Source organism: Eucalyptus grandis, chromosome 3 (genome assembly GCF_016545825.1).
Source record: "Eucalyptus grandis isolate ANBG69807.140 chromosome 3, ASM1654582v1, whole genome shotgun sequence".
In the NCBI taxonomy this organism is placed as follows: domain Eukaryota; kingdom Viridiplantae; phylum Streptophyta; class Magnoliopsida; order Myrtales; family Myrtaceae; genus Eucalyptus; species Eucalyptus grandis.
In genome coordinates, this window is record NC_052614.1 from 35,795,340 (window position 1) to 35,809,686 (window position 14,347).

Consider the following 14,347-nt stretch of genomic DNA (forward strand, 5'->3'; position numbering starts at 1 on the left):
AAAAAAAAAAACAAAACATGGCTTCTAACCAGGGTCCTCATGAGTTTTGGAATGCAAATAGGAGCCACCGCCTTTCCTAGGGATAGCAGAGCTTATTAGTGGGCAAGGAGCTAATCGAACCCGAAGTTAGATGGATGGTTGGTGATGTGTGCGTGGGCGAGTGATTACAAGTTCTTGAGATTTTTGTGGTTAAGTGTATGAAAGTGTTGTGTAGGAATGGTTGTCGAATGATGAAATGCAAATGCAGGGATAGAAATGATCATCACCAAGGTATAAATGACGCACCACCAACCAATGATGAGGATTAAGATCAACGAAGTTTACCATCAAGGCTTAAAGGATGAACCATCTGCTAAGGGTAAGGGACTTCAAGATAGGAGAAACTCACTATCAAGGCTTAAAGGAAGAACCACCCGCCAAGGATAAATGACTTTTGGATAGGAGAAGCGCAACATCAACACATAAAGGAAAATCCACCAACCAAGGATAAAGGGCTTCTTAGCTCACCACTGAAGAGTAATCCACTCTTCAAGGATAAGGAGGCCGGAATGGAATTTATCCACTCTCCAAAGATATTCCATCACCCGGAGGAAATGTCAAGTATTTTCATTCATCAAATTTAGTCTAGTTATAATTGAGAGGTTTCCTCTATTTATGGGACGAATACAACTTAGAAAATAAAAGAGTAATAAATAGACATGGGAACTATCCTACCATTAAAGATCTCGGAGTTTAAAACTTTGACTATTAAAACTTACATAACAATAAAGACTCCTAGGAAAATAGAGATGCATTTAATGACTTTGGAACTTGCATTCTTGATTCGTCAACCTTGCAAAATCCGTTCTCCCACCTTGACTAGAAAATAAATACCCAAAGACTTCATCAAATAATCAAGGAAGTTGTTCAGAATAGTCTCCCATTGAAATGCTATTGATAAACTTCGAGATCAGCAACTAACAAAGTGTACCAAGAAATCAGCGACTAATATATCATATCGAGAATTCGGTAACTTATTAATCATCAATATCAATAATTTCAATAAGAATGGTTCAGTACCACTTTAGTTGGAAATTTTAGTCTCGACTCATTGAAGCACATTATGCTCAAATTCTATTTTAGTTTGAATGAGCAACAATGGTGCTAAGTGGGCTAATGGAGCTAAGTTGATTGCTCGTGCTTCAGTTGGAGACAAAAAAAAACAATTAAAGTCAAAGAAGAAAGGTGATTACCCTCGAGCAGAATTAGTGGTCCATCGAACCATAATGATCCTCAAGTTGTTGATGAACTTATCGACCAAGAGACTAAAGAGTGGACCATTCGGAAATTAACCAAAACAATTGATGAGAAAGTGATTTATGAGATTTTATCAATTCCACTCAACCATAACCCTATAGAAGATAAGCTAATATGGATATGGAATAGAGCTAGCTCCTACACGGTCAAGTGTAGTTACAATAGTTTATGCTCAAAGGAAAAGGAACATAATGTGAATTTTGTGTTATCATCGTACTGGCCTCCCCGGAATTTATGGACCACAATATGGCATATTCAATGAGTGTGTGTAAGAACACCCTACCAACCAAGGAAAATCTTTATTGGAGGAAATTGGTACCTAAGCCACTATGCCCATTGTGCAATCAAGCTCCAGAATCCCTCGAGCATCTCCTCCTTCTGTGCAAGTGGACAAAACAAATCTAGTCAAACACCTTGTCTTAAATTCAACACTTCTCCAAATAAACTCAATAGAATCGAGAAGTGGCTCAAGGAGAACCCGGCATCCAAAGTTGACCCATTTTCCCAAGCCCTCTTGGCTTGCATGCTATGGCTACTATGGAAAGCGATAAATGCGTTTGTGTTCAAGAAACACAAACCAAGCCCAACCACCCAATGGAGGAAGTGGTATGCACACAATTATTATGCACAGGTTGCTAGGAGCTTAATGTGGACACCTCTTGTTGCAACGACTCAAGGAAGGGTTCCATCACCGTGGTATGCCGAGACTACGAAGGACTTCTCGTGATAGGCTTTGCCAAGAATGTTCGAGCTCCATCTACCCTGGTTGCTGAAACCCTAACTTTGAGGGTGGGATTGTCGGGCTTGAAGGAGACAAACGAAACTGAACTATGCTCGAAAGTGTTCTGTGCAAAAGAGTGAAGAATTGATAAGTACAAGTTGAGTCGATAACTTATCTCTTGTGCAGTTCGTAATGGGCCAAGAGCCCACGGAGTATTTGGTCTGTGGTGATAGATTGCCTATTTCTATTGGCCCAAACTCAAGAAGTTTCCTCAGCTTATTGTTCTAAGAATGCAAATCAGGCCGTGGGTTTCGTAGCGAGGGCCCATCGTCACTAATTCCCTCAGCCCAAATTGGCTCTCTAACCCCCTCCCCCCTCTCGGGACACCTAATAAACTTTGGTTGTGTTTTATGTTGTGATTTCGAACTTTTATCTGGTTCTTGTTTGGTCAATTAATATAAGATGCGAATGTTTGTCCAAAAAAAAAAAAAAAATCTAGGGTCCCATCAAAATATGTAATACCATAATCTCTTTTTTATACTTGAACGAAGTCAATAAATTTGTGGATTTAACCATGTGGAATTATGAGATCTTGATTTAACTCACACAAATGATATAAATAATGAGATGTTCTAACAATTTCACTAATAGTAATTTTAATTTAAAACTATTGTTAAATATTAACTACGTTTATTGTTTGTTTTTTTTTTTGTTTTTTTTTTGTAAAAGATAATAAATATATAGAGGAAATACCAAATGTACAAAAGATTTCGTCACTAGAAACTTATACGTTAAATGAAGGAACATAAGGAGTGGAAGGGTGTCGAAATGTAAAAGCCGCAAACCGTGGCAAACAGACTACGGTAGCACCAAAAGAGAAGCACGTCATGAACAATCGGCTACCAAACACACCTCAAGCGAGGAGGAAGGCACCGACGTAAAGTAAGCAACCTACGGGTCCCTTGTGAAAATAATCGGGTCTAAGCCCCAACTTTTGTTTGTTTTGTTTTAGTGTTAATAATTTGAAGTAATTCATGGTTTATCTTATGCACTTTGAACTTTTTATTGTTGAATTTCAATTCACATGTTCGCCTTCTATGGTTTGTTGGTTTTGGCAAGTGGGGATCTTTATTGATGTCTAATCTTAGATTTCTATCTGATTTATATCATGTTCATTGTTTGGCTGTTTAATATCGCATTGTTGATGAATATGTAATTTCGAAGAATATGTTTATTCTTTCAAGGATTTCAAAAATGAAACGAAAAAGAGAATTTGTTTGTTCTAGATTGAACTTGAAACTAGACTGGACTCATAGGTTAGTACAATTCTCGATCCTAGGCTCAACAAAGTCGATCATCGATTTCAAAAATTGGGACCAACATTATACAAGCCAATCCCTAGGTTAGGTGATTAGAAAAAACTTAAATTTTGAGATTGGAATTGGCATTTAAATGATAAAAAAAAAAAAAAATTTATACCAAAATGAGTGTTATATATAATTTTTGACACTTTTGGTGCACTTCCTCCCTTTTGACTTATGATCAAGTCTTAAAACTATTTACCATTTTATTTTTCAGCTTTTTGCATTTTTCTCATCAATATCTTCACTGTTGTAATTTGTTTTATGTGTCTTGGTCATTTGGCCCCCAATGATATACTGTCCGTCCGTAGAGTAATCTCTTTATTTGTACTTTCACATTAAAGAGTTACTGATTAGCGTGATCTACTCACATGGAACACACAATTCATAGTGTTTTTTCAATATTTAGATGGCAAAGAGCAAGTTTTTTCTCAACAATATATATATTTTGAAAAGCGTGATATAAAATTTAAGCTAAGAGTGATATGGATGACAAAGAGCAAGTTCGTGAGTCTTATTTCATTTTTTTTTTTTTTTTTTTTTTTTTTTGTGCAATGCAGTTTGAAAGTCTAATTATAACTACACATGTTTTAAGTATATTTGTGTATGTGAATGATATTTTTATGATAATAAAATCGATAGGCATATATATAATTTATATAAGAATATTTGACTTTAAATTCAAAGATTACTCTCACAAAAAAAAAAAAAAAAAAAAGTTTACAATTTACCAACTAGTGGATAGGAAAATTTATGAATTTCCTTTCTTATCCTATTAAGCTTAATTTTCATATATATATATATATTGACAGCAAAATTAATGGACCGACCGAACAAACAGGACATCACCACATCAAAACCTGATTTTGGAGAGCCGTTCTTGCCCGATCCTCCCCCCCAAATCAAAGTGCAAGCCCTAATCTCATTCCCATTTTTCAATCGGGAATCGTCTTGAAACGACTGAGTTGCGGGCAAATCAGACGCCCAAACCTCACAAATCCGGCGATATTCCTTCCTCTATCTTGATACAGGTTGAAGAGACCGAAGGATTCAGAGACTTTCGCCTCCGCTTTGCAATTCTTTAGGTAAGCCTCTCTTTGAATTGTAACTAGGATGCGCGGTTTGAGAGATGCGTTTGCGTTTTTAATTTGTTGTAAAGTTTGATTTCCAGGGTGGATGGGGCTTTGTATTAGGAATCCGGATGAGAATTGTTCCGAAATTGCGCCTGAATTGATCGTTTCGGTGAAAGCGTTCTCATTGGCGTCGGTAATGGCAAATGGGTATGACGGCAAGCTAGGTAATGACGGCGCCGTGTGCTTTCTAAGCATGTAGCATCCGTGGTGGCGTAACGGGCGCCGCCATTACTCTCAAATGGCGGCTGCTACGTGCCTTCATTTTTATTTCCATGGGTGCTATCGATTTTTAAACGTTCATTGCAAGATGACAACTGGTTCTCCCATTTTAAGGCATTGAAATAAATTTTAGAGTTCTGTATGGAAACCTCTTGTCTGTTTGTCTCTTTATCCTGGTTCATTGTTGTCGCATTAGAGTTTCATTTGCTAACGGGTTTGTGTAATATGCATCTATACTTACCATAATGACAACTTATATGTATAGCAATTTAAGTGTAATAAATACAATTGCGATTCTCAAGTTGGGTTATTCATGCTGAATAGGTATCCTTTCTCATGCAAGCATGCAAGAAGCTTCGTGCTGCAAGTTTTGATATGGAGAATTCCTCATTCTTATGTCTTGCTTCTTGTTAAACAACTATAAAGGCGTTTAGTATGATCTTTGGTTTGAGGATTGAAGAACAACGTACACCAATTTTCTCATGGGTTATTCAAGTGTGAAGTATTGAGTTGGATTGCCTTTCTTCAGTGATTGGGTTGTATGCTTTATTCTTAGCCTGTCATATGTGCGGCGCAAACGTGGTGCCAGAAACTCAAGAGATGTGCCCCAAATGTGAAGAAGATTCCGGTAGTGGCTGTTGCAAAACCATTCCAGCTGTGGAAAATAGAAGGCATGCTGATGGTTACTCTTCGAGTATTTTGAGAGATAATTTTTTGTCAAATCTAAGTACATTTTCTAGAAATTCCTTTGATCATGTATACAAGAGAAGAAAGCTACGACAGGATTCTGACAGCATTGTCAATGAACAGATGGACATGAAAAGAAGAGGGAATATTCCTTCTGCCAATTGTTCTATTGGTCCTTCGATCACAGAAAAGGAGCCTTCATTAGGTTGCTTGTCCAAACATGAAATTGTTGCTGCTGGAGAATCAGTCCCATCTCTGGTGGTTGATAGCCATACCCATATATCAGATTCTGAACCTTTCCATAAATACAAAGCCCTGGAAGAACGTGGTCCCGATGGAGCATCAATAGGTAGAATGCGCAAAGTAATTGATGTTGGTAGTGCAAATGACAGTTGTTCATCAAAATCGAACACAGAACTTACGTCAACTTCCTTGAGAGCAGGAGTTGACGAGACTTTTGAATGTTCCTCTTCTAGTGTAACCCGTATGGAGGGAAGAAGTGATGTCCCCTTAAGGGAAAATGATATCTGCATCTCCATCCTTAGAAGCCAGGGATTGCTCGAAAGAACTTGTTCAACACCAACTCTTGCCTCTGAAGATACTATGTCTCACAGCAGTGACTGTAGTGATGCTTGCTCATGCAAATCTTGTGGCCACAATGGTACAGCACTGAAAATGCTAATATGTGATCATTGTGATGGAGCATTTCACTTATCTTGTTGCTATCCTCGTATAAAAAAAGTTCCGGAGAATGACTGGTTTTGTCCCTCTTGCTTGAGAAAGAAGCACATTGTTAAAAAGCAGAAAGCTACCAAGAAACCAACAAAAACTATTATTGCAACTGCTAAAGGCAAAAGCGCATCTGCTGTGGACAATTCAAATCCAATAGCATCAATGTTAGAAGATGATGAGCCATATACAACTAGTGTTCGTGTTGGCAAAGGTTTCCAAGCTGATGTTCCTGAATGGAGAGGTCCTCAAAAAGAGTAAGTTTCTTTATTGTCATTTAAACCCAGTATTAGATTTAAAGTATTTACAAGTAAAGCAGTGTAAGTTTAAGATTGCAGATGTATGATGGAGATTGTATTTTTTAGAACTTTGTCCTCCCTTGGAGGAATCTTAAGTTATGAGCTACAGCCTGCCTCGTTCCCACTTGAACTGTACCTAGGAGTACCCTAAATGCGGGAAACTTTTTTCACATTGCCTATGATTAAATTATTCTTTTGTTTCCTAGTCTGAGAGCTTTGCTTGTACTTGTGAGACATGCATGTTCCATCCATGGAGGCAGTTATCTCTATGATCTGTGTAGCTAGAGTCTAATCTTACGGTATTCTCAATAGGTTTCAAAATTACTCAGCAGTAGTGAACATAGTCTATCTGATTTTCCTGCTTGGTTGTCATACATAACCAATATGGAAAGCCAAATAGTTGGTCCCCTTTTTTACTAGGGGTTGAAGTATATTTGCTCATTCTGAGGATCCAAATCGAAGCATGTGAAACAGATTATTTGAACGAAGTGTCTATATGGCATGTTTGATTTTGACTTGATTAGACACTACAGTCACATGTACAGACATGTTATCTTCACAGTAAGTTTTGGAGCAACTCAAGTGTCAAGAGCCATATAGTGAAAATGCATATTGCGTAAGAGCTGACATTTATCAATTGCATCCTTTTCCCACATCTTAATTACCTTTTAAACTTCCATAAATGAAGGGTTGTTCACGGTCACGTTGAAAAAACTGTTTTTTTCCTCGTTGCCTCTCATTGGAAATTACAGGCCGTGGTGGCAAATGTGATTGGATTGGCAATTGATGTTTTTTATTTAGGCTACTAACTAAATGGCTAGCCAGCTAAAAAGGAAAAACAGATTGGAACCACCTCTTGTCATGTACATTTAAACTACTTTGACTGGAGCAACTTTGTTTAATCACTTCTGCAGTTTTTTGTCTGCCTGACTGCTTGTAAAAGTTCATGGGTCAGTTAATATTTTTCCATAAAGCATATGAAAATTATGTGCCCTTGTCGTAATTCTGGATACTTTACAGTGGGTCTCAAATACTGTTCTCTTAGCAATGAGCAGATCTGAGCACCAACATTCACCTGTACGCCACACCTGCACCCTAATCTATGACTAGTTAACATGATTGTAATATGGCAAGCTTAGTTTGAAAAAGCAGATTGTGTTAAAAGATAATACACTGAAGCTACTACCAGTTCCTGATTGACTTTCAGTCTAACTTGCAGTAGATATGTATTTGTCATCGCCTGTTGATGTCCATGGTTTGGATAATTTGCTGTTTGATGCTGATGGTAATGTTGGTGAAGATAATGTTACTGTTTTTGTCACCTTATCAGTATTTTAAGTTAAGTAGCACGTGTTCTAGACTTCTGTATGCTTTGCTAGAGAGGAGTCTCTCTATTTCTCTTCAGTTTGCTTTTTCACGTTTATATAGCTGCTAAAAGCATGGATATTTGGATATTATGCAGTGACACCAACATGGTTGAGGAGCCAGCAGCAATAGATCCTTCAGAATATGCCCATCTGCAAGTAAGGCCCCACTTCTCTTTATTCTTGCTGCATGGTGTTCTGTTGGCAATATGAGTTGATAAGTTCTTTATTTCTTCTTGAAGTATTTGAAATCAAGCAAGCCTTCGAGGCTCAGCTCCATTGGCAATTGGCTTCAATGTCGGAAGGCAGTTGATAATGCAGGTGTTAATGGAAATATATGTGGAAAATGGCGCAGGTGAGCCTCATCTTTCTTCAAGATTATGATGCGATACTCTTCTGCAATTTCCCATACAGGTTCTTATATTTCACCTGAAACACCCCAATGTTCATCTTAAAAGAAAAGGGAGAAATAAAGTTGGGTGGCAGAGAGTTTGAAAAGTGTCAAGATCCTAAGATTGTGCCAAGGAACCTTGATGAGGCTTATTGGGCTCGGAGTCTGACTTGGGCATTGGTAGGCCAAGCTAGTGTGTCAATGACAATAATCAGTTGTAGGGAATCTAGATTGTTAGAATTAATCATCTATTATAGCAGTATTTAACTTTATTACTTGTTGTAGCTGTGTAGCTGTTGAGTCTTATTCTGAGGGCTATATATATAGTGCCCACATGTTATTTTCATACTGAGAGCCGAAGTCAATCAAGTACCTCTCCTACCACTCTCTCTCTCTCTCTCTCTCTCTCTCACACACACACACACACACACACAATTCCTCTTCTCCTTCCATTCTTTATCTCTACCCTTCTCTTCTCCTTAATCTGCATCGCAAATTCATCTCTATCTCTTGTCGCATTTGGATCATTACAAATTTGTTTGGAGCTGCTCCAAACCTGTGATGACCATGGAAGCCATTGACCAGTTGAGAGACTTGGAGAATCGAATTGAAAATGTGGGTCTGCAGTTTATGTCTTTCATGGGCGAAACAGAGCAGAGGCTGGAGAAGTTCCATAACAACACCATGGCGAAGCTTGACCTAATATTGGAGTTGTTAAGGGCTCGAATGGTAGTTGGCCAAGAGGACAATCATCTAATTGAACCCAAGCCTTCAATGGAAGAAGGAAAAGGATTGGTACCTGAATTGAAGGCGGTTCTCAACTGCGAAAGCTCAATGATTATCAATTTAACTGTACCTGAAGGAGCAGCTGCTGTGAAGCGTGATTTCCCAATTATCAAGGCAAATAATTTCGTGGATGGGGTAAAAGTGAGTGAAGAGCATCTAAATGCCCATTAGATGTATGACAAAATGAAAAGGGGAATTCCATTGAGACAGTTGATAGGGGAGGCCCTGAAATGGATAGTGTAACTGGATGCTCAGAGGGATTCATCAATCTGGAGTTGCTGGATGCCATCAAGGCATGCCACGCTTCAATAGATATGTGGATTAAAGGACATGCCAGGCAGCTTCATGATTTTAATGCCTTCTGGTTACTCAAGTTTTACAAACCCATTTCTATGCCTCATTCTTGTGGAGTAAACCAATCAGTAGCTTTTTCTGACTATCAAGGAACTCTTCTTGATTGTGCATTGGTTTTGATGGAATAATGCTTTTCTGGAAAAAGGCTGAGAAGTGGATGCGAGCTTGAGGTGCACGCATGAATGTCTTCGAGTGGTATGTGCATAAAATGTGGTGGGTTTGGAAATTGACCTAAGTAGTTTGAATTCCAGAACCTCAATCTAGGAATGCTATGTTAATTGGGTTTAAATAAATGGGAAACTATGAGGAGAGTCGTGTTAGGGAAATGGGAATGTTGATATTTGATCCAGGTGGTAATAATCTTGACAATATGATCTGTGAACCTCTCTCGTGCATGAGTTAGAAAACACCTATGAGCCATTTGATCTGAGGCCTGAGATCCCAGCATAAGAGTGCACTTGAGTGACCTAGTGGAGAGAGAGAATGATAAGCTCATTGATGAGTTCTTTGCTTATTTTCGGTCGACTAAAGCTCACTCAATGACCTCGAATTATGTATGAAAATTGCTATTAACAGCACCCTGGTCTAACTATTAATGGATACACAAAGCCAACTAGTGAACTTGTCACACACAACGATGTTGAATACACAGAATGTGGCTGTCAGATTTTCGTATAAGCTGGTGTATACAAAGTAGAAGGTGTGCCCATCTTCTGGAGGATTCTTCTGGCATATATAAAGACACGGAATTTGTCAATGTGGTTGATTTTTTTGATACACCTATGGAAGTTATATGGAAATACGATGGAGCAATATGCGTTTGTGCATTGTGAGTCTAAGCTATGGAAAGAAGGATTGAATGGTCTTGGATGGTATAAGAAATACTTGAAAGGAGATACATGAAGTGTTTTCAAAACAAGGAAGCTCAGGTGGTGCTATATCACCTCTTGCTCTTCCTTAAAGACAAGGAAGATTTTGTCATGGGGGTATTGGCCTGATCCTAAGAGTGGGCTAAGGAACCTTGACGTGGCTCGTTGGGCTTAGAGTCGGGCTTAGGCATTCATGGGCCAAGCTATTGTGTCAATAACAAGTGTCTGTAGTAGGGAAACTAGTTTGTTAGAATTAATCATCTATTATCATGGTATTTAGCTTTATTACTTGTTTAGTTGTTGACTCCAGTTTTGAGGGACATCTTTATATTTTAATAAATAGATTACATAATTAATTAATAAATATATGAATATGTATGATCAGTGTCTACACACGATTTCATAGTGAGAAATGAGTTAAGAATCAAAATCCGCTCTCCATAACCATCTCTGCTCCTTCTATTCTCTATCTCTACCCTTCTCATCTGCTTAATCTGGTAATACAAATTCGTCTCTCATCTTGTCACATTTGGATCAATACAGAAGCTATATTTCTAATGAAGGGTTGGTTAACTCTATAACCCTAGTATAACAACAGCTTATTGTTTTAAATAATGAGTTTTATCTCTATACTTTTAGAATATCAATTTTCTCTTGAAGCTACAAAAATTCTCAGTTTTAGCCTTTGTTTTGTCTTGGTTTCTTTTAAATAACAATTGTTGTGCTTGTGATACCATTTGACAAAGATGGAGATGTACAAGATAGCATAAGATGTTCGCCCAAAAGAAGCCAAAAAGAACCCAAGAAAAGGTCTATGCTTTCAACAACCTAGAATAAGATTACATTACGAACTGTTCTACAGAATAGTTGTACTAGGGTTACTGATCTGATCTCATCCCTTGACTGGACATTAAATTCATTTTAGATTTGCCATTGAATTCATTGGGAGTGGCATGCCTTGTGTTACCACTTATTGAAACTAATATTATCACACAGACTACCTAAATAGATTACAAAATTCATGACTCTGTCATGGGAAAACCTCCTGCATCAATTTGTATTCCATTAGCAACTGAGCCCAATGGTGGTAGTAGCAACTCACTTGATGTCTGGTGACTGCACTCATTTGTAGTGATATCTAGCTTGTACTTAAAATCTTACAAAATGACATGTTTCACAATAATCACTTAGCTGGTGTTTCTACTTACTGCACGATTTACCTGAGAATGTTTTTATTTTGACTAAGTTAAATATAATTTGACGGATGAGTTAATTATATTGCAGAGCACCTCTTTTTGAAGTCCAAACTGATAAGTGGGAGTGCTTCTGTTCTGTTTTCTGGGATCCGAGCCATTCTGATTGCGCTGTCCATCAGGTAACATTAGTCATTTTTTATTCTTTTTTCACACTAGTATTATTTCTGTCCTTAAATCTGCATCCAGCATGAGATATCTTTGCAAATGCTTTAGTTAGAATGCATTATGCTGTGATGCCTAGCTTATCACTAGAGATGTGTGTTCTTCCATGGTTATCTGCAACAGGCATTCGGTCCAGAGACTGGGGCAGGTTCTAGGGGCATTTGCTTTGTTCAAAATTCAGTATAAGCTAAAGATACATTAATAAGTAAATAAATTAAGTGTTTACTTTCTGTCCAGTCTTTCACTTTAGTAGAAATCAGCTATCAGAATATTCTGCCAGAAAACAATGGGAGTGAATGCCCAAAACAATTAGGAGAATACTCCAAGACAAAGCGAGACCTTCCGAGAAAAAATTTTCTAAGATAAAAGTGTGAGATACATTTTAAATCTGAAAATAAGTAGAAGGAGAAATTGGAATCATGCACTAGTTTTAACTGTTGTAAGTATGGGTTCCAAAAATGTTTGGACCATCTTGAGATTGGAGGCTTCATTTCAGTTGAAAGCTAAACTCTAGAATCTACGTTGTTTCTCTTTTTCCCCAATAATAGAAGAACATGCTCATTTTTCTTGATGTGGATACATGTTTAATCCCAAGGTCAGTTAAGCAGTTGTACTTTTGAGTCTTCAACTAATTTATCAGCTTCTGTATGCAGTCATTTAATGTAGGACAAGTATGACATGCAACACTCTCACTCCACATTTATGAAGCTCTTAAGCATTCACTGAGTGACTCTTCCAGAGGAAACTTAGAATCCACCAAGAACATAATTTTATGTTAGAACATAATTTTGGTCCTAATGGATGGAAGGATGGATCAACAATTACAACCTTAAGCATAATCCAGGATACTTCTCCACGGTTTTTGTGGTTACTGAATCCTGTTCTGTAAGCCTTCATACTTGTCGGGAATAATCGTAGAATGTTTTAACAAAGTTTTAGGGGTGGATCACTCGAGATCCCCTTATTGAACCCATTAGCCAGGGGAAAGCTTTTCTCTGTCTTACCATCCTATTCTCCTCTTTAGATTGTCACCATTGGGAATTTGTTAACTACTATTTGAAGAACTAACTGTGAGTTTTATAGATCAGTCCCTAATACACGGGTCCTTTTCTCATGCTTTTACTTCAGGAGCTGGAGACAGATCAAGTTCTAAAGCAACTGAAGTATATTGAGATGGTATTATCAGTTTCTGTCTCTTGGTGTTGGTTTGGTATTTTTTTTCACATATACATGTGTTATGTGATGTAAAATAATACCAATGCAACCAGTTTGGCTGTCCAAACAATAAAAGTAACTAAACCCTTTCAATTGGGATTAGATGTGCCTTAGTAATTTTTTTTTTCTTTTCTTTATGTCTTGGTGTGTGTGCATTGTGGGGTTGGGGGGAGTGGGGTGCTGTAAAATGAGAAACATATGGATTTTTTTTTTTTTTTTGGCTAAACATTCACAAGCAGACTACAAGAAAGGGTGATAAGAGGACAATGTACTGTTGCTTGGTCAATAATTGAGAAAGAAGCAACAGCTCAGCTGATAAATGAGAAAATGGTCGTGACTGATTTAATGCTTAAACTGGTCCAATGGAAGAGAGAGATGGTGAATAGTGTTATATGGAACATTGTACACAAAATACGCATTCATTGTCTATTTTTGTCTTTTACTTGTAGCTGAGGCCACAACTTGCAGCTAGCAGACGAAAGCTTGTCCTATCCAAGAGTGAAGTCTCTCAGGAACCCTGGGGAATGCAACCAACATATAAGCCCCAAAAGAGTGTCAATGTACATGCTTGATGATTCTGTGAGGTGTCTGTAATGCCAGCCTTGGCTAATAAATCTCTTTACACAAAAGCTGATTCCAATTTTGAGTTTCATGTTGTTGGTCCCTTCTTCCTATCCTCATTCAGCTATTGATTTTTTCTTATTTTTGTTAGCTGTAGAAAGAGCATACAATTTGTCTACTCTTAGTGAAATAGGTTTTAGTTGATCGTGTTTTTCTAGAAATTTCTGTATAAACCAGAGTGACCTGTAGCCTTTACCCATTGGGGGATGTAGGAATGTATTGTGTAAATTACAGTGTGCGATTTAGTAAAGCTTAGCACAATGGTTCTAGTTCTAGTCAGCGACTGTTTTCCTTATTTCTGGTGGTCTTTAACTTGATTTTGCACGGATGCACCATCAAGACTGAATATTCGGAAGAACTTAGAAGATGCCGATTCCAAATATCATGGCATCTTCCTGAATAGTCAGGACAGGAGCATTAGCAGCGGTTCATTATTTGTTGTGAACTTTTGTCAACGATAAGAACTTAATGAGATTTTAGCTAAGCTTTCGTTATTCTTATTTTGGATGGATTTGCAACTACTTCCAATAGTAGGTGCAGACATTTTCCATACGCTGTCGTTACTACGAGTACGAGGATTAAACGGGAGACACCAAACCATTAGCCTGGTCTTGTCTCGTCTATAGCATTCAGGCAAGCAATTCTTTGGAAGAATTATGTATGTCGTCCAACATGGTGCTCCAGGAGTGAATTTATCCCATTTGCGGGCTGTTTAGTTGATGTAAAGCCTGTGAGGAATATTCCTTTTATTGGGTGATGTTTCCATTGGGAAGCACCTAAACTCAAAATCTGTCTTTGGGTTTTGGCACGCTTGCATCTCTGACTTTACAGCTTATTCATTTGGGGTAGAAAGTACTTTTGGGGGTAACGGAAAAATAGAGTAT

General features: G+C 37.9%; 1 protein-coding gene across 3 annotated transcripts; it reads left to right on the forward strand.

Annotated features, from left to right (window-relative positions):
- The first annotated feature begins 4,215 nt into the window (after positions 1-4,215).
- LOC104437336 lies at positions 4,216-13,742 on the forward strand. 3 transcript variants are annotated; one of them, XM_010050277.3, is made up of 8 exons: positions 4,216-4,463; positions 4,538-4,675; positions 5,055-6,403; positions 7,908-7,968; positions 8,052-8,164; positions 11,494-11,584; positions 12,756-12,803; positions 13,292-13,742. In XM_010050277.3, the coding sequence occupies exons 3-8, from the start codon at positions 5,295-5,297 to the stop codon at positions 13,412-13,414; spliced, it is 1,545 nt and encodes a 514-aa protein (XP_010048579.2). In that variant the 5' UTR covers positions 4,216-4,463; positions 4,538-4,675; positions 5,055-5,294; the 3' UTR covers positions 13,415-13,742. The 3 variants fall into 3 exon arrangements, with proteins under 3 accessions (XP_010048579.2, XP_010048578.2, XP_018726487.2); XM_010050276.2 differs by having other exon boundaries at positions 4,550-4,675; XM_018870942.2 differs by lacking the exon at positions 4,538-4,675.
- Positions 13,743-14,347: the final 605 nt, after the last annotated feature.